The sequence below is a fragment of the Bos javanicus genome, chromosome 4 (genome assembly GCF_032452875.1).
Source record: "Bos javanicus breed banteng chromosome 4, ARS-OSU_banteng_1.0, whole genome shotgun sequence".
NCBI classification, from domain to species: Eukaryota; Metazoa; Chordata; class Mammalia; order Artiodactyla; family Bovidae; genus Bos; species Bos javanicus.
This window is the reverse complement of record NC_083871.1, coordinates 16,123,881-16,145,314: the sequence shown is the minus strand read 5'-3', so window position 1 is coordinate 16,145,314 and position 21,434 is coordinate 16,123,881. Positions and strand designations below refer to the sequence as shown.

The window sequence follows — 21,434 nt, the reverse complement described above, 5'->3', positions numbered from 1 at the left end:
TAAGATCCTATTTTCCAATGAAAGTTGCCATTAATTTGCAGAAAACAGGCATTTTAGTGCCTTTTAAACACTTCTCAATGCTTGGAAAATTTCAGATACAGTAAATACCCAGTAAACATTTTGAGTTAGTGATTGGAGATCCGTAGAATTTATGGTAGTAATAAGAGCAGACGATGGATCCCAGAGGACCCTAGGTAAAGCCAGTCTTTTAAGGGTGCTCTTAAATTTAAGTTGTGGGGAGCCGGTGGGCTACTTGAATGTTCTTTTTTCAGAGAGAGGTAAGGGAAGGTCACACATAGCATTTTTAATGAGATAATGACAACGCATGATTTCCCAGGGCAGTTTTAATTGGCAAATTAAAACAGAATGAGCTTCTCAGCGGGTGTGTGCTTAAGCTTCATCTGGGGAAACTCTCTTTTCCAGTCCTTGCCTAGGATTAATTCTCTCTGGGGGAAAGAAATGGCTCTTTTGAATACTGAGTAGAAGTTTTTTACAAAATTGCTTTGGCCGTAGGTAAAAATCCTGCAGCCAGGGGAAAACAAACAAACAAACAAACAAAAAAATATATACATATATATTTTGACATCCATACTTATTTCTTGGATTCTTTGGTCACCTAAGACGATAATTTTCACCTGCTCATGAAAAAGAGGCTTAAAATCAGGTATCAGATTTGAAGTTTGTAACAGTGATAGAATTATAGATATTTTGAGTCACGAAGGATATTAGAAATCATACCAGCCCAAAGCTGTTATTTTGGAAAATGAGAAGTGAAGTCTGGAAGTCAGGGCATCTGTGGAGATGCTGGGCTGGGAGCTGGACATGCAACTTCAGGAGATGGCTGACGGCAGTTCATGTAAGAACGTGATTGCTTGATCATGTCTCTTCATGTCTCATACGATTACTACTTAGAGTTTTCTTTTAAAATGAGTTTATTTCCACATAATTTAGCTTTTTATTCTAACAAGGCATTAATTCTTAGAAAGAAAATATAATGAGTAAAGTATTTTGAAGCAGGCTGTAATTTTCTGACGTAACACTTCATTCTTGACTTTCACAACTTTGCCATAAGAGGAGTCATTTTTCCAAAAGTAGCTGAGGACTTCAACTTTTCAAGAGCCTCTCTTTTAAAAGTTTCTTTTTTTCCCCCCAAAATTGTGGTGAAGACATTTAATGTAAAATTATCATTAAATGGCTGGAAACAATAGTCTATTGGGGCTTCCCTAGTAGTTCAGTCAGTAAAGAATCTGCCTGCAGTGCAGGAGACCTGGGTTTGATCCCTGGGTCGGGAAGATCCCCTGGAGAAGGAAATGTCAACCCACTCCAGTATACTTGCGGGAAAAAATCCCATGGACAGAGGATCCTGGCGGGCTACAGTCGGACATGACTTGGTGACTAAACACCACACCACAATAGTCTGTTGAGTTATAGTCTACTTGGTTATAATGTTCATCTGAAAATGCAAGGAAAGAAGGAGAGGACTCTCATGGGAAAAAGAAACCAGTAATGTGTGTTTTCAAATATTTTGTTTCTTATGAGACCTTAAAATAGAAACCTTTGGACTTGTAACATTTGCAAAGATTCCATGGGAGTTTCTAGATGAGGCCTGTCTATGAATGTGAAATTATGAATAGTCTCTCTCATGAATGACAATCCCGTTCTGTGGCTCCAGTGCTTGGGTTTTCTTCATCAAAGGCTTTGCAGAAAAGGTGGCCAAAGAATAAAAGGAAAAAATAGCATGTGTGAAATCAAAGAAAAATGTGATTCTGGCCCTGTTTCATACATCATTTCTGTCATTAATAGTTTCCATATGTAAAGTACCTCCTATTCTGCCCTAAATGACCTCGTTACCTTAGAAACAAAACATAGATCTTTCTCAGAATGAAGCCTTTGAGGCCACCTCAGCCTTTCCCAGACGAGATGAGGGTCAAGAGTGCTATTCATAAGAATATCATCCCATCAGTCTCTAAAATCAATTAGAACTGTCATCGCACAAGTGTCTGAGAAGCCACATCCTTAGGCCCAAACTGACACCACGCTCTTTCTCGGTAAAAACTGAAGGCCTCCGAACCCTACGCCACCTCCCAAGGGCTGTTGTGGGTCAGGCAGCCACTCCATCCAGTCATAGAGTGGGCCCTCCAATAACTAGAAAGAATGGCTCGAGACTGGCAGGCCTTTCAAATCACAGAGAACAAGTAACCAAAATTAGTCTGGAACAAATAAACATAGTAGAATGCTGGGTGTGCCAAGCCCACACTGGGTAATTTTTGCCATTTCTTGATGTCCTTCTGAGGTTATTTCTGAAGGATGTTTTCATCTCCAATCTTACCCAGATCTGCTCTTTGCAAGAAGACCCTCTTTGTGCTCTGGGAGGAGGGACTGCTCCCTGTGGTCTGAGCATGAAATAGCTTATGACTTGCTGAAATATTCTAGCATGAGAGCTCAGTGCTAGGGCCAAAAGGGCTTTAGGAATTATCCCTGATGTACTCCCTTGTGTCAAAGTAACACATGCTAATCCTCAAACAACTTAAAACTGCTGTGATATTTACATTATACATTGATTTCTTTCAATAGATGAATTGCCTCCCTTATTTTAACTTCTTCCATTGTTCTACTTGAGGCTGTTCATACATTTTTCTTTAGGGATCCACTCCCCCACCCCCCGCCACACTCCCACACCAGTGTCTTCTTGTGTGGTACTCAAGTGTAAGAAACTCAAAGTACTCTTACTTTATGTTCAGTTTAGCTTCTGAGATGTTACAAAAACTCAGAGGCAGTGCCAGTCTGGTCCAATTTAATAAATAGATATGGTCAGAGTAAATAATCACTGGTGAATCAAACATCCATCTACGCCCCAAAATAAACAACAGACCTAGTATTAATGAATAAGTGAGACGTAGGTTTTAGTGGAATTGGGGGCAAATGAAGCATTTAGCCCACTGTACATGACTCTTGGACAGCCTACTCCTCCTTATCTACCTCTGTCATGGTTCCTTCTCATTTTTTGAGGTTCCCAAGCACAACAGATACTTCTTTAAGGAGTTGATGTTCTTGTAAGGAAATTAAGTAAATGAAAGCTAAATGTACAGATCTTGAAATTAAAATTGTAAAGCTAGTAAACATCCCTACACAATGACTCATTTTCTTCAAAATGCTCTATGAAAAGAGGTTAGTGTTTAAAATAGGAGTGGTTATCTTGACAACAGCTACTAGGAATGCATCTGTACATTGTAGCTGGAAGAGTACTAATCAAGATTCTTTATCGCTTCCGTGCACTCTACCTTTAAACATGGTCAGTCCTCTTTCAGATACGAACCACTGGCAGAGGAATTAGACAGATGTATACAGATCCACTACGGTTTTGAAAAAACCCAAAGCAGGAAATCTAGAGACAACAGTTCAGGAGTACCACTATCGTATCTGAGAGAGAAAAAAATTATGATATCTACACTCATGTTTAAGATCAGCAGAAAATAAGCATTTGTTGAATGAAAGAATGAGGAAGTGGTCTTACATGGAATGAGCTGTCAACAGTATCATACTGCAGACAGGTCAAACAGGTAGGACCTATGGAATCACTTAGATTGTCGATTTTGAGGGTTTTGGAAATGTTTGAGAGATTGGGGGAAGGGCAGTGACAAGGGATTGTACAGGAATCAGAGAGAAGGGTGCAAAAGTCAGGACTTTTGACCATTCTTCCAAGATATTAGGATAATATATAGAAACAGGACAGTGTTGACATAACCCATCAAAAGCTTCTTGTACATTCAATGACCTGATACCTTATTTATAATTCCACTTACTCCTGAGTCAGGCATGGAACTTAATTGTTTTCTCCCCCACAGTTTCAGATATATAAACTTAGAATTTTATGTTTTTTTTATAATGTCACTATTTTCACTAGAATATATATATATATCATAAATGATGATTTGTTGCTGTTGTTTAGTTGTTAAGTCATGTCTGACTCTTTGTGACCCCATGGACTGCAGAATATCAGGCTTCTCTGTCCATGGGATTTCCCAGGCAAGAATACCAGAATGGGTTGCCATTTCATTCTCCAGGGGATCTTGCCAACCCAGGGATTGAACCCGTGTCTCCTGCATTAGCAGGTGGATTCTTTACACTGAGCCACCAGAGAAGCCCCATGAAGATTTAGTAATTTTAAAAATACATTCTGGGACTTCCCTGGGGGATCCAGTGGTTAAGACTCTACACTCCCACTGCAGGGGGTGAAGGTTTGATTCCTGGTCGGGGAAGTAGGATCCCTAATGCCCTGCGGCAAGATCAAAACCAAAAATTCTTAGTTTTGCCTTTATAGTATTAATATTTAAATACTTGTTTTGACTTAAAGTTAGCTTAGTAGCTTTAGTAGATCGACCTACTGAACATCACTAATATTTCAGCTATGGTTTGGAAATAGTTCAAATACCACATATATGAACAACCATGAAGAAGCTGAAACTTTCTCCTTACACTAGAACTTTGGGTAGTTTTATTTCAGCTCTCACACAACTCAAAGGCCTAAAAATACCCTAACGTCATGATATTGCTTTCAACCACTGGAAAATGATGATTTCTAATAGGATATAATTCTTTATAACTTGATGGGAAGGAAATCAGGTGAAACATGTAGACCTCAACAGTTGCCAGCAGAGAATAATTAACCAAACAGAAAATGTTTTTTTAAGTCCACAGATCTCTTAATAACAGAATGACTACATTTTTGGCTTCAAGTAAATAAAGCATTTTAAGTTCAAGGTACTCAAACATGTCAGCTTTTCCAGTTGTCCAAAACCAATAATGGGCCTTCTGGTTCTCCTGGCAGGCTCATACCTTTGAACAAAGTTGTGACTGCTTGGTGCATAGCAGTGTAAAGCGAAGAATTACTTTACAATTTTAATGACAAGTATCTGTCTAATGGATAATCAGAGCCGAGCTGCCAAACTGTGTGACTGTCTTTTTCTTCAGGGATGTCAAACTCTAAATACTATTCCTGTCCGGGCCCGGGAAAGAATCGTTAGTAATCCAGCGATACTTGTTGTGGAAAGGGCTTTGACCCACATGCCTATCTGCCCACCAGGATTCTAAATGAACATATTCACTCATTTGATGTGAGACCACTGATACTGACAACTTCAAGTGGTTGCCAGGACATGTGGTGTGTCAGCCACTGGCTTCAAGACATGATTTTCCTCCCCAAATATCTGACACATATGGTCCTCAGCAGATGAGGCATGCCGCGCGTGCGTATGAATGTGCGCATGAGTGTGCCGAGGCTGCCAAGAGGAAAGCTCTGATGGATCAAGGAAGCCAAGTGCTGCCTGTGTTTCCCTTAAAAGGGTGCTGAGGCTAACCCACATGCCCAGTCAGGTGGGGCACTAATGTGGGACAGATTCAGTTACTGCAGTGTCTTCAGAAGGATGTCAGAGGTTTTTATTTTTTTTTAAATTGTATCAGCGTTCTTAATTAATTCAAGTAAGTTGGAATTACCAGCAACATTGCAGCAGGGAAAATCAAGTTTATTCTAAGAGTGAGATTTTTTAAATTATGCTAAAACCACTAGACCAATCAGGTATGACCTAAATCAAATTCCTTACGATTATACAGTGGAAGTGAGAAATAGATTTAAGGGACTAGATCTGATAGATAGAGTACCTGATGAACTATGGAATGAGGTTTGTGACATTGTAGAGGAGACAGGGATCAAGACCATCCCCATGGAAAAGAAATGCAAAAAAGCAAAATGGCTGCCTGGGGAGGCCTTACAAATAGCCGTGAAAAGAAGCGAAGTGAAAAGCAAAGGAGAAAAGGAAAGATATAAGTATCTGAATGCAGAGTTCCAAAGAATAGCAAGGAGAGATAAGAAAGCCTTCTTCAGCGATCAATGCAAAGAAATAGAGGAAAACAACAGAATGAGAAAGACTAGAGATCTCTTCAAGAAAATTAGAGATACCAAGGGAACATTTCATGCAAAGATGGGCTTGATAAAGGACAGAAATGGTATGGACCTAACAGAAGCAGAAGATATTAAGAAGAGATGGCAAGAATACACAGAAGAACTATACAAAAAAGATCTTCATGACCCAGATAATCACGATGGTGTGATCACTGACCTAGAGCCAGACATCCTGGAATGTGAAGTCAAGTGGGCCTTAGAAAGCATCACTATGAACAAAGGTAGTGGAGGTGATGGAATTTCAGTTGAGCTATTTCAAATCCTGAAAGATGATGCTGTGAAAGTGCTGCACTCAATATGCCAGCAAATTTGGAAAACTCAGCACTGGCCACAGGACTGGAAAAGGTCAGTTTTCATTCCAATCCCAAAGAAAGGCAATGCCAAAGAATGCTCAAAGTACCGCACAATTGCACTCATCTCACATGCTAGTAAAGTCATGCTCAAAATTCTCCAAGCCAGGCTTCAGCAATATGTGAACTGTGAACTTCCAGTTGTTCAAGCTGATTTTAGAAAAGGCAGAGGAACCAGAGACCAAATTGCCAACATCCGCTGGATCAGGAAAAAGCAAGAGAGTTCCAGAAAAACATCTATTTCTGCTTTATTGACTATGCCAAAGCCTTTGACTGTGTGGATCACAATAAACTGTGGAAAATTCTGAAACAGATGGGAATACCAGACCACCTGACCTGCCTCTTGAGAAATTTGTATGCAGGTCAGGAAGCAACAGTTAGAACTGAACACGGAACAACAGACTGGTTCCAAATAGGAAAAGGAACACGTCAAGGCTGTATATTGTCACCCTGCTTATTGAACTTATATGCAGAGTACATCATGAGAAATGCTGGGCTGGAAGAAGCACAAGCTGGAATCAAGATTGCCAGGAGAAATATCAATAACCTCAGATATGCAGATTACACCACCCTTATGGCAGAAAGTGAAGAGGAACTAAAAAGCCTCTTGATGAAAGTGAAAGAGGACAGTGAAAAAGTTGCCTTAAAACTCAACATTCAGAAAACAAAGATCACGGCATCTGGTCCCATCACTTCATGGGGAATAAATGGGGAATCAGTGGAGACAGTGTCAGACTTTATTTTTTTGGGCTCCAAAATCACTGCAGATGGTGACTGCAGCCATGAAATTAAAAGATGCTTACTCCTTGGAAGGAAAGTTATGACCAACCTAGATACCATATTGAAAAGCAGAGACATTACTTTGCCAACAAAGATCCATCTAGTCAAGGGTATGGTTTTTCCTGTGGTCATGTATGGATGTGAGAGTTGGACTGTGAAGAAAGCTGAGTGCTGAAGAATTGATGCTTTTGAACTGTGGTGTTGGAGAAGACTCTTGAGAGTCCCTTGGACTGCAAGGAGATCCAACCAGTGCATTCTGAAGGAGATCAGCCCTGGGATTTCTTTGGAAGGAATGATGCTAAAGCTGAAACTCCAGTACTTTGGCCACCTCATGCGAAGAGTTGACTCATTGGAAAAGACTCTGATGCTGGGAGGGATTTGGGGCAGGAGGAGAAGGGGACGACAGAGGATGAGATGGCTGGATGGCATCACTGACTCGATGGACGTGAGTCTGAGTGAACTCCGGGAGTTGGTGATGGACAGGGAGGCCTGGTGTGCTGCGATTCATGGGGTCGCAAAGAGTTGGACACGACTGAGCGACTGAACTGAACTGAACTGAACTGAAAGTACATATACTATTTATCATTTTAACCATTTGTAAGTATACAATTCAGTGGTATCAAATACATTCACAGTATTGTGTAACTGTCATCACTTTACAAAATTTTTTCATCATTTTAATATAAACTGTGTACTCTTTCAACAGTAACTCTTGTCACTTTCCTCTGCCCCCGGTCTCCAAGAGTAAGTTTTTAGGAAACATGTCACACTGTTACGAACCTGTCATCTCTCTGTAAATTGACGTCCTTCTCGGATTTATGGAGAGGGTTCACCCTGAGTAGTTTCTAGCAACTCATTTTGTGCTGGAGGCGTCCTAAGAGTGTCCACCAAATCTGAGATTCTTAAAAGCTCTACTGATGGACTGTGGAGTAGTCCTTCCTTTTAGGGAAAATGACACACATTTCCTTAGATTTTATCGTGTATAATGAAATACGACTTTCCTAACAGATTGAAACATATGAATCATCCTTTTGGTAAGTCAAACATAGTTGAATATTGTCAGTGCCATGTGATTTAACCTAGTAGCAATTAAGAAAAGGAGCTGAGTTACTAAAATCTGCTACAGCACTACAGTTTTCATCACATCCTCCACCGTTTCTTCATTACTATGGGTTTTTTTCTTGTTTGAAAAGCATAAGTAGGTGGGGAATATGGACAGTGGTCTTTTTTCTTATCCAACTAGATATTATTCAAAAAATATTGCAACTGGAGATTTTAAATAATCATGGTCCAAATTCAGTGCAGTTGGTTAACAATTGCTTTATATGTAGAGTTACACTGTGTGATCATAGTATTGCCAAATATAATTTAGATGAACTTTACCACTGATTCAGTGACAGCACTAATCCAAGCCAACTTTATGTGCCTGAAGGGGCATATATGTTAGCTTGTAAAAGTATACTTTCTCTTGGCTTATTTTTATGTTAGATTCTTTGTCTTCATATGATGAATCTTCAACTATGGGGAGATTGTAACTCTGTGACGTGTGTGTTTTTAATACTAAAATAAAGATATAAATTTAGTCTGTAATCAAATGATTTTTTAATTACTTTAAGAATTGAGAAGCCCTAAGAGGCACTTTTGCATGGCGGTTATTAGCACTCGCTCTAAAGCTAGACTGCTGGGGTTCAGATCTAGCCCTATACTGTGTTAGCTCTCTGATCTGGGGAACTTTTCCTCCTCATGCCTCAGTTTTCTCATCCACGTAATGGGTCAATAGTAGAATTGTTCTGAGTATCACATGAGTTAATACATGAAAAGCACTTAGAACAGCACCTGTTACATAGTAAGTGCCACATGTGTTGGCAATAATTAGGCAGCTAAATATTTTGACAACCTTTTTCATTAATGTAGAACAGAGTTGGCCTGGTACATTTTCTAAAAATAAGCCTCTTATTAAATAACACTTCTCTGAAAGAAAAATTAGGAACTAAAAATAGAGCTTGACTTAACAAGATCTGATAAATGTTAGTTTCCTGTCTCCACCATTCCCCTGCTTTTCATTCCTTTCTAAAAAAGGGCTTTTATTTTTTTCCCAAGCCTTTTAATATAGTAATCACATCATTGAGTTTCAGCTAAGAGTGAATTTTGTGCATGCGTGCATGCTAAGTGCTTGAGTCGTATCCAACTCTTTGTGATCTACTGTAGCCTGCCAGGCTCCTCTGTCTGTGGGATTCTCCAGGCAAGAATACTGGAGTAGGTTGCCATGCCCTCCTCCAGTGCATCTTCCCGACCCAGGGATTGAATCCACGTCTCTTACATTTCCTCCATAGCAGGCAGGTTCTTTACCACCAGCGCCACCTGGGAAGCCCATTTTGTGCATACTTGAACCATTTTGCACCTTACAAAACACTCATTCATCATTTCCTTCCACTGGGAAAGTATGAGAATACTTGTCACAAGACTTAAAGTATTAAAGTTGGTGTTATCCATATCTGGGAAATGATGAAAAGAAGTTGCTAAATATCTGTCTAATGTTAAGAGTCCAAGGTATGACTAAATGATCCATAATTGTATTGTTTTAGAAAAGGTAAAGTTCTGTTCTCAAAAAATCCAGTCTTGAACAACCACTCATTATTTATTATTTTAGGGATATGAAAGACACTGACTTTGGTTAGAGCCAGTTCCAGGAATAAGGGGTGCTGGATTTCCAAGCCAAACTTTCCATACAGTGTAACCTTATACCATCTATTGGGGTTTCATTATGACTTCAACTTAAAAAAATGATTAATGGTGTCTGGGTAAGTTTGCAGGAGAAAATGTGATAAGGACTTGATATCACTGTGTAATGTATGCACAGTTGCTCTTAGCTGAAAATCTAAGTAAACCAGTGGGAATGCCAGAGGAACAATTCCAAACCCCCAACTCCCTCTGCCTAGACCAAGTTCTTGTTTTGTTCACCCCTAGCAGCTGGCACAATACCTGCTCTTTAGTTGCTGTTCAGTAAATGTTTGAGGCCTGGATGGTTGAGTAGTTAATATCAACTAGGCAAACACTGAGAATGGAAAGCTGAGCAAAATCATGACACCCTCCTCACAGTCTCTGGGAAGACATATTAACACATGTAAAAATGCAAAGCTGCAACTGTAATGAATGCTCAGAAAAAGGAGAAATGATGCTATCAGTGTCTCTAGAATAGGGATTTCACCTGACCAGAGAGGGCCTCCCTGAAGCCATGCTGCTTAAAGTAATATCTGAGGGATTAATAAAGACTAACTAGGAAAAGAGAGAGGTAACCACATCCCAGATGGAGACAATAGCACACGCAAAGGTCCTGGGGCAGCAGGGAGCACGGCAAGGACAGAGAACTGAACAAAGGCCAAATGCTAGGGTGGCTAGTGAAAAGTTTTGCACTCCGCAGCATCACACCATGCAGGGGCTCACAAGCTTTAGAAGGAGCTCTGTCCTTACCCTAAGAGCAGAGGGAAAGGACTTGAAGGGCCTTACTCAGATTACTATTAGAAGATTGCTCTGGCAGCAATGGATGGGTGGGAGAGTAAATTAGAATGTGCTAGAATGGATGCATGTAGAGTATTAACACTGTTGTAATCTGAGCAGGAAATGATATTACTTTGGCGTAGACTAGAGAGGCATGGTAAAGCACACAGAGGTGGGGGATTTGAGAGTTAGGAGAACATTGCTAGGTGCTGATGATGCATTGCATTCGATCGGTAAGGAAGTGAGAGATGTTAAGAATGACTTGTAGGCTCTCACTTGACATATGGAGGGAATGCTGAAAGATGATCAGGTTTGCAAGTAGAAGATTATCACTTTGTCTTTGGAAACAATGAGTTCCTTTTGAAATTCTCTTTTACCTGACTTCTTTTATACTGGCTTTGTCAGCAAACACCGCCCCCCACCCAAGTTTTATTGACCACTGTCTTCTGCAGATCCCAAGATGCTATCTTCTTTCATTCCCACCTGACTTAAGTGTCGGTGCTCTCCATGGTTCTGACCTGAGCCTCCAGCCTCTTTAATCACTCTAAATCTGTGCTGTTCAGGAAAGGAGAGGTGGGATGAACAGAGAGAGTAGCACTGAAACACATATATTGCCATATATAAAACTGATAGCTGGTAGGAATCTGCTGTATGATGTAGGGAGCTCAAACCCTGTGCTCTGTGAATACCTAGAGGGGTGGGATGAGCTGGGAGGTGGAAGTTTCAAGAGGGAGGGGACACATATATGCCTATGGCTGATTCGTGTTGATGTATGGCAGAAATCAACACAATACTGTAAAGCAAGTATCCTCCAGGCAGGCAGGCTAAGTCACTTCAGTTGTGTCTGACTCTGTGAGACCCTATGGACTATAGTTCTCTGTCCATGGGATTCTCCAGGCAAGAATACTGGAGGGGGGGCGGGGTGCCATGCTCCCTCCTCCAGGGGATCTTCCTCCAATTAAAAATAAATTAAAAATATAGAGTAGCCACACATGACTTCTGAGCACTTGAAATGTGGCTAGTCCGAACTGAGATGTGCCATAAGTATTAAACACGCATAGGATTTTGAAGACACCACGTTAAAAATAATGGAAAATAAAATCATTACTAAGAGTTTTGTATTGCTTATGCTGAAACGATAACATTTTGGAGACACTGGGTTAAGTAAAATCTATTATTACTTTCTGGAAAATTAAAAGTTTTAAATGTGTTTCTTCGTATATTTCTCATGGGCAGTGCGGCTCCGCACAGCGACCCTACCATCACCTTCATTCCTGTCTGCCTGAGCCCACAGAGCTGCTCACTGTGCCCAGAACATTTCACACCATACTCTCTCCTTTTCCTGAAACTTTGTCCCCTTTTTCTACCAGATGAGACATGATTCATACTTTTTTTTTGTTCAGAGCAAACATCTTCACTACTGCATAAAACTTTCCCAATTCCTTCAGGTAGAATTAAACATTTCTGCCTTAGAGTCTCGTGTGCTGTACTAATACCTTTGTTATAGCGAATTCACATGTTTGTGTTTTGTTTTATATTCATTTATCTCTCCAGCCAGATTGTAAGTGTCTGCAAAGTACAGGTGCAACCTGATTTACGTCTATAATTATGTAAGGAGGTTCTGGGTACCAGGCTGGTGCTCAGTTAAAGTCTAGTGAGCAAAAATTGCTCTACAAATGTTATACAGCCAACCACGTGACTCGTTACAACTCAGACATTTTTAAGATGCTATTTAGAATCCTTTCAACAATGCTGCAGGGTAAATATAATGACCCTCATTTTGCATATGGGAATCTTGCAAAAGCTCAAACTGTTTATAAATTAGAGAACCAGAATTCAACTCGACTGACTGAAAGAAAAGGCCATGTTTTTCCCCCTGTGATACCATGCATACTTAAAAATGAATTTAAAAAAGGAGATGATATTCCTACATCATAAAATGGGAAAAAAATACCAATTTCCTAAGATGGTTAGAAGATTAAGTGAGACAATCTATATAAAGTTAGGGCAGTACTAAATAGTAGGTTGTATTAATAGTAGGTTGTATGAAACACTGACTTTCTTCCATCTTGAGGCCCATGGTATCAGTTCAGTTCAGTTCAGTCGCTCAGTCATGTCCAACTCTTTGTGATCCCATGGACTGCAGCATGCCAGGCCTCCCTGTCCATCACCAACTCCCGGAGCTTACTCAAATTCATGTCCTTTGAGTCGGTGATGCCATCTAAACATCTCATCCTCTGTCTTCCTTCTCCGCCCTTCCTCAATCTTGCCCAGCATCACGGTCTTTTCCAATGAGTCAGTTCTTCACATCAGGTGGCCAAAGTATTGGAGTTTCAGTTTCAAGCATCAGTCCTTCCAATGAATATTCAGGACTGATTTCCTTTAGGATGGACTGGCTGGACCTCCTTACAGTCAAGAGTCTTCTCCAACACCACAGTTCAAAAGCATCAATTCTTCAGTACTCAGCTTTCTTTATCATCCAACTCTCACATCCATACATGACTACTGGAAAAACCATAGCTTTGACTAGATGGACCTATGTTGGTAAAGTAATGTCTCTGCTTTTTAACCAACCTATGCTGTCTAGGTTGGTTATAACTTTTCTTCCAAGGAGCAAGCGTCTTTAATTTCATGGCTGCAGTCACCATCTGCAGTGATTTTGGAGCCCCCCAAAATAAAGTTTATCACTGCTTCTATTGTTTCCCCATCTATTTGCCATGAAGTGATGGGACCAGATGCCATGATCTTAGTTTTATGAATGTTGAGTTTTAAGCCAACTTTTTCACTCTCTTCTTTCACTTTCATCAAGAGGCTCTTTAGTTCTTTGCTTTCTGCAATAATTGTGGTGTCATCTGCATATCTGAGGTTATTGATATTTCTCTTGGCAATCTTGATTCCAGCTTGTGCTTCATCCAGCACGGCATATCACATGATGTACTCTGCATAGAAGTTAAATAAGCAGGGTGACAATATACAGCTTTGACTGTACTCCTTTTCCTATTTGGAACCAGTCTGTTGTTCCATGTCCAGTTCTAACTGTTGCTTCTTGACCTGCATACAGATTTCTCAGGAGGCAGGTCAGGTAGTCTGGAATTCCCATCTCTTTAAGAATTTTCCACAGTTTGTTGGGATCCACATGGGGATCACAGGCTTTGGTCAAAGGCTTTGGCATAGTCAAGAAAGCAAAAGCGGATGTTTTTTTGGAACTCTCTTGCTTTTTCAATGATCCACTGGATGTTGGCAATTTGATCTCTGGTTCCTCTGCCTTTTCTAAATCCAGCTTGAACATCTGGAAGTTCACAGTTCACGTACTGTTGAAGCCTGGACTGGAGAATTTTGAGCATTACTTTACTAGCGTGTAAGATGAGTGCAATTGTGCGGTAGTTTGAGCATTCTTTGGCATTGCCTTATTTTGGGATTGGAACAAAACTGACCTTTTCCAGTCTTGTGGCCACTGCTGAGTTTTCCAAATTTGCTGACATATTGAGTGCAGCACTTTCACAGCATCATCTTTTAGGATTTGAAATAGCTCAGCTGGAATTCCATCATCTCCACTAGCTTTGTAGTGATGCTTCCTAAGGTCCACTTGACTTCACGTTCCAGGATGTCTGGTTCTAGGTGACCTGCATACACCATGGTGGTGTATCTGGGTAATGAAGATCTTTTTTGTACAGTTCTTCTGTGTATTCTTGCAACCTCTTCTTAATATCTTCAGCTTATGTTGACAGCAAGATGAAGTATTGTGAATTCTGAGTATCAGTTGACTACCTTGTTTCTTGCAGCTGGCATAAAATTTAAAATTGATCTCATGAAATGTCTAGGAGTCAGATTCTCATAAGCAATCACAGATCTCCCCACTGTGCTCTCTGTTGCTCTCTGCCTGGCATCTGAACATATGAACTCCCTGAGCGTGAGAATAAGACTTCATAATTAAACTCATGCTGGTGTCAATAAAAAAAAACACATTATTTTGTTAAACAGAAGAAATCAGCATTATAAAAAAGAAATGGCAATCCACAGCCACTCTCCTTTTCTCTGGCAACATGACAGGACCAGAAGCCTGAAAGACCCAAAGACCCATATCCCTGTGGGTGATACTGAGGTGTGAGTTTGTGCAGGCCAGATAATCCCTCTGGGACTCCGTTTCCTCACTGGTGAAACACAGGAGTTTGAGTGCCGTGGTCACGTTCAGTTGTATAACACCCAAGCTCCATGATGGGCCTGCCACCTCGTAGACCGTATTAACTGAACTGCTTCTGCTATCTAGTAACAAATATCCTGACTAACAGCAGCTCAAATCGTAAGAATGCTTCTTGTTGAGTGAACTGAGTGTTTGAAGGTGGGTAGTCAGGACCGGATCAGGAGCTCAGAGAGGCTGTCCAGGAGCCAGGCTCTTCTAAACGTTTTCTGCCTCACGCTCACCAACCGTTGGCATTCATCTGGGAGATTGGTGCCTCATGGTTATAAGACAAGCTATTACCTCTCCAAGGAACAAAAGAAGCAGAAGCAAAATTTCCCTTTGCATCCCATAAGGTCCCCACATCTCATTTCTTAGAACTGAGCCACAGGATTAACGCAGACTCATCAGTGGCAATGAGAAAGAAGAGTCTCCCCTTATTTTAGACTGATTATCATTCATCTTACACCTCTGAGGGTGAAGAATACCTGCCCACTGACCTGAACAGATCAGATTCATAACAGCAGGGAAGAGAGAAGGGAGAGGATGATCACTGGGTAGGAAACAAATGTGTCTGCCAGAAGCATTTAATAAAGATGTTCTGAACAAATGGATGAAGGCTGAATTATGACTTTTCACAGATCCTAAAAACTTTTGTGCTTCTGGGGATTTTCCTCCATAAAAATGTTTAAAATTACAGATTTCAACTGAGTTGGTATGAAGAAAATGTGGTCCAGACTAGATTCACTACTATAATCAATATTAAGTTGTTTTAAAAAAATTCTGATTTTAAGAATTTAAATGGAGACATTTTCACGAACCCTAGAATCTGGGTCTACTGTGCCTCATGGCTAATTCCAACCTGGGTCTGTGCTGTCTGTCCAACTGGATGGTAAACACGTGAGGGTGGAGACCGTGAGACTGAGTGTTAGGCTGTACTGATGCCCTCAAGCCCCTGTCACAGCACTGTACAGCTAAGAACTGCCCAACAAATATGCTGGAGTTGACCTAACATCTCACTGTTTCTTCCTCCAGGGTGAACCTGGCCCCCCTGGTCCCTATGGTCCTCCAGGAGCCCCTGGTATTGGACAGCAAGGTGTTAAGGTAACGATACTTGTCTCTCTGCCCACTGATGATTTCTGAATTTACTGTAAGGCTGGGAGGACTGTGACTTGTGCTCAGTCTTACCCTCAGAGACACAAGGAGTCTGCCTGAGGATGAGTTACTACAGTCTGGATGCTTGGACACTCACAATGCCCTAGTTGGGGCCAATTACCCCAAGAATAATCTATGTATTTTTTGATTGTTTGGAATGAAAATTACTCTTGGCTCCAAATACTCACCCTCACACCAATGTACATCTGGTTCTATTGAGTTTTCATGGACTGTAAATGTTATCACGCAAAAATGTCATTAGGATGTGAAATACCTTACCACATCAGCTATCACCTGCTCACATCAAATAAGCATAGAGGGGCAGAAATTGGAAGAACCCTGACAGTGAATAAGTAAATGCTGACAGGTTTGTTGGAAACTAGGAAGGGCTGAATCTTCCCAATCCAAGGATTGAATCCATGTCTCTTACATTTCCTGCATTGGCAGGTGGGTTCTTTACCACTAGCACCAACTGGGAAAGGACTGGAACACCCACCACTCTGGGGTGCTCTGCATCATGCAGGATGTACTAGAGCAAAAGTGCTTATTTTAAATGGCTTTTCTATGTCACTGGGACAATAAGACTTCAACGTGGGGCTAAAACAGAGAGCAGTACAAAAAAGTGCGCTTCGAATGTAACCAGGTGTCCCCATGGATGGCATTTAGGCAATAAGCACATTGAGACTCCAGGGAATGTGGAGTTTATATTGGCAGTGTTACTGGAGAAGGGTTCTGAACGAGATGAAAGGTGAAACACGAATGGCGAGGTGACATGGAACAGGACGGGGAGGGGAGGGGAGGGGATGGGAGGCATCCCAGGACAGTGGCGGGGGCCAGGGAACAGCACAAGCATTGTCTGTTGGTCTTCTCAGTAATCAGAGCGAGTTGCACACAGTCTGTTCTGCCAACTGCTAATCATTTCTGAAAACTAAAATTACATTTAGATAGGAAGGAATGAGGAACATTTGGGGGTAATTTGTTCACTTAAATTCAAGGTGTATTTCAGGCTCTGTTGTTTAGTCACTGAGTCGTGTCTGACTCTGCGACCCCATGGATAGCCCACCAGGCTCTTCTGTCCATGGGGTTCTCCATGCAAGAATATTGGAGTGGGTTGCCATTTCCTTCTCCAGGGGATCTTCCCGACTCAAGGATCTAACCCACGTCTCCTGCATTGGCAGGTGGATTCTTTACCTCTGAGCCACCAGGGAAGCCCTTTCCTCCTTTAGATTTTTTTTTTTAATCTTTATGAATTTGAAAAGTTTGACATTTTTGCTGTCTATCTTTGTTGAAATCTCCAGAGTACTTTGTGCTATGTGTGTTCTTTATTTAAAAACTCAAGCTTGCATTCAATTATTTCTTCCTCGTAGGGGCAAAGAGGCCAGGAAGGAAGAACTGGGCCTCCAGGACCTACTGGTGTTGGTGAACCGGGCCAGACAGTGAGTAGCAAAAAATTCTAGGTGGAATTAAAAGGATAAATTCTTATGTGCTCCTTTGGGTTAGACTATGGTTAAACTAAGCTATCTTTATCTTTTTGAACAACAAAAGTCAATAAATATATAAAGGTCAGATCCAGGCGTTAGTCTTCATACTACTTGAAAAAGGGATAACTATATTTATAGGATATGTACATAGGCTCTCTCTTAGTATAATCTCTTATGAAATTAATCAGCTTGTCCATGAAGAAAAGCGTTCTCATATGTCAGATTTTCCTAGGAGATAGGAGATCTAGGTTCAGACTTAATATCTATAATTTGTAATTGACTTTCCTATAATCATGAGAAAAATCACTGAGTATAATCCCCCAATACTGAGTATACTCTAAAGTTAGAATTGATAATGGTAGACAGGTAATACTGTGCAATTTGCAGCTTCTACCTTAGGTAGCTTTGATATTCACTGTTGTTGGAAAGGAAAAAATTTTCTATCAAAAGAGAGCTGGAGAGGAAATGAATAAAACGTGACTTCTGGAATAAGAAGGTTTTAAACTTTTCAAGTAATCATTATCCTTCTAGAAAAGAATAGTAGCTCAAATAAAAACAACCGACTGAATAGTTGGTCTCTCAATTGGTTTTTGTAGTTCCTCACATGTAAATATTAAGACAAATGCGTGCTTCCTTGCTATACTCTGGGAATGAAATGGCAGCATGTTATTTGAGGGTTAGACTTTTCACCAATGTCTGAATGCACAGATTCAAAAAAATAGAACATCATATAGCGGGAAAATATACTGGCTTAATTATCTGCTGTTCCCACTAACTAGATAGGACTCTTAAAACTTAACTACTGAGAGAGAGTATGAGTTCTCTGCAGACACTGCTCATTCTACACTAGAGCAGACTGGAAACCTAGAAAAGCAAAGTGACATTGGCTAGAAGGACGCAGGCCCAGACATGCTGCCATGAGTAGAGGGAGTACAGCAGAGAATTTGGGACGTTTTCAACAGAAATGAAAAAATCTTCTCACAATGTTCTGAATAAGTGGGAATAAAAATGAGTTTCATGTTTCAATGTCAAATCTTTATAAGCTGTCCAAAAGAAACCTAGGTTTTTGAAACAAACATAAGACTTCTTTTCCTTCCATATGCCTACTTTTAAAAAATTAATTTATTTTTAACTGAAGGATAATTGATTTACAGTATTGTGTTGGTTTCTACCAAACATCAACATGAATCAGCCATAGGCTTACCACCTACTTTTAACTTAATAAACAGCTCTGCCTTGCTGTGCTGAATCCTAAAAGAGACTGCATGGCTAACCAAGGGACAATACGTGACCATATATGTTGAATTATTCATCATGAACTGGGTGTTATATAAGACGTCTAGGCTATATGCAGTAGAAGTCCAGCATCAATTCTTAAAGATACAAATAGTGTCATGAGTAATTGACTTGGAGACTCTGATGGCATCTTCTCCATTGTTGCTCTTCCCACGAGCCACACCTATAGCCCCATATGAACAGACAAAAGGAGAGCAAAACTGAGCGTGTTAGGCCAGCCTAGCTGGAAGTAGACTCCTGTTCTCTTCATGAGCACAGAGTATGAAAATATTTGTGTCCTAGGTGAATGCTCACCAAACCACATACATTTTAAAGACGGTTCTAAATAAGCAAATAGACGGAACGTCACTCAATCTCATTTCCTAGCTCTACTACCATCCACTGAGTTACTTAGTGGCTGGGATGGAGACTATACACAGGAGTGACATCAACTTCCTTTGAACAAAGCTAACTTGGATGTTGGCACTGCTGACTATGCCCAATCTGCAAACGGTACATGGAAGCCTGATGCCACCTTTCTCTGGACAGAGCCAGTTATATTTCTGATAGTATGCTGACTACCACAGAACTCCTTCATAATGGAGGGGGCCATGATGATGGCCATAATTGGTGAGGGGTGGGGGCAAGCAATTAATTAATAATCAAGAGAGGATTTGCCATTACTATCTACCATTGAAGGTCTTACTATCTCCATAGATTTACTATGATGCAAACACATATGGATATATTTTCATTTATATTGCTTCAAATTCATGAGTTTCATATCTCTGAGAAATCAGCAATTTTGCAAGGTATTAGTTATGATCTCTTCAGACATTTTCTTTTTTACATTATTTATTTAAGAACTCTATTGTTTAGTTGCATTTTGGGGTGGTTTCCTAAAACCTAACATAATGCACAAATGTATTTTTCTCTACTTAGAAAATGTCCTTAAATCATCCCTTGTGTTTTTAACTTAATAAGTATTTTAAAAAATTCTTGAAGCTATTTTTAAAAATCTACCTCTTTTTATTAATATATTTTTGCTATACTGTCCTCTTCGCTTCTTGTATTTTTATTCTTAAGACCATTAATCATTTAAAGTCTACCTTCCCTTTTTTTGGTATCTATTGGTTCACTTTTACTCACTGAGAATTAATTTCTTGTATGTTTTGTACCCTGGCATCTGAATTTATTGTCAGCCAGGTTTACCTGTGAAATCCCAAGTGTTCTATGTTGGAGCATATTTGAGAGAAATGTGCATTTATTTGCGTCTCTTATGTATTCCAGGCACATACTTGATGTTAATGCCTTGACTAAGGTGTCCCAGGACCACCAACGTGGTGTCGCTTGAAACTACAACCCATACACAGCACAGGACCCGGTTAGGAGTTGTCAGGTCCACTTAGAGCCCAAGTGAAGTAGACACGGTTCTTGTCATTCATAACACTGTGTTGATGGGAGCACTGTGGTCTACCCTGCCCTTTCATTGGAGATATATAACTTAGAAGGTCCTAGTTTTATGGGGGGATTTCAGTTCTAATTTCCTGCTCATCTTCCACTGAGTGGGCCTAAGTCATTGTTCCCACTTCTTCCTCTTAGACTCCTGGACTTTGCCCTAGGACACAACCACACTTTTCACTGAGAACAGTCACAGTGTTAGCTTATGGGCATACCTCTAGTGTTCAGCTCTCTTTCTGTTTTGAAACCCTGTAACTTCCCTTAATTATTGATTTTTGGGGGGCCTTCATTTTAAAGAAAAATTTGTATTATTTGCTTTTCTCTTTGTAGCTAGAGGGTTTTCACGGTATTGGCAGAACATGAAATTCTTGTTTGTTTTCTTGTTATCTAAGCCACAATTACACAAATTAGAGTGACACTGTGTAGTCTGTGAAATAATTGGGAACTAAAACCATAACAAAGAGGGGATAAATCTCAAGAAATGTATGAAAATACTGTCCCAAAATATCATAATAAAAATCAATAATGAGTTTTTGAATTATTTAAAAATAACATAAAGGCTTATCTTAGGACTGACAAAGCTTCTGCTGAAAGTTGTTTACATTTGTTTCTTTGCCTGAATCATTTCAAGTGGTTTCTAGTTTAGTACTAACTACTCTTTTTATACGATAGTAATATAAATCTGATCAAATGAATTAATATTCCAGCTCCTTGACTGAACTATGAACTGACAGCTACCATCTTTAATTATATGATTATCACTAGTTGTGTGTTGGTCTGTCAGATGACTGATTAAAGAATAATAAATTGGTTCAACACTCTTAGGGTGCTGTGTTTGGTTTTTTGGGAGCACTTTCAGTAAGAAAAATCCCCTGAAGTAAAACTAATTATTTTGAAGTTAAAAATAAATTTCACTGAATACTAAGGATAATTTTTAATATTATTTAGCATATTTATCTTTAATGCCTACAACATATATTGAAACCACTTTAATTGAGTATCCATACTGCTGCTGCTGCTGCTGCTAAGCCGCTTCAGTCGTGTCCGACTCTGTGCGACCCCATAGACGGCAGCCCACCAGGCTCCCCTTCCCTGGGATTCTCCAGGCAAGACCACTAGAGTGGGTTGCCATTTCCTTCTCCAGTGCATCAAAGTGAAAAGTGAAAATGAAGTCACTCAGTTCTGTCCGACTCTTAGCGACCCCATGGACTGCAGCCTACCAGGCTCCTCCGCCCATGGGATTTTCCAGGCAAGAATACTGGAGTGGGTTGCCATTGCCTTCTCCGATTATCCACACT

At 40.3% G+C, this 21,434-nt stretch overlaps 1 protein-coding gene across 2 annotated transcripts in view; it reads left to right on the top strand.

Annotated features, from left to right (window-relative positions):
- Nucleotides 1–21,434, top strand: part of COL28A1 (collagen type XXVIII alpha 1 chain) — a 179,841-nt gene that overhangs the window by 31,988 nt on the left and 126,419 nt on the right. For both annotated transcript variants that reach the window (XM_061413527.1, XM_061413526.1), the window contains exons 12-13: nt 15,800–15,868; nt 17,287–17,355. In XM_061413527.1, coding sequence (XP_061269511.1) covers nt 15,800–15,868; nt 17,287–17,355 — 138 coding nt within the window. The remainder of the gene's footprint in view (nt 1–15,799; nt 15,869–17,286; nt 17,356–21,434) is intronic.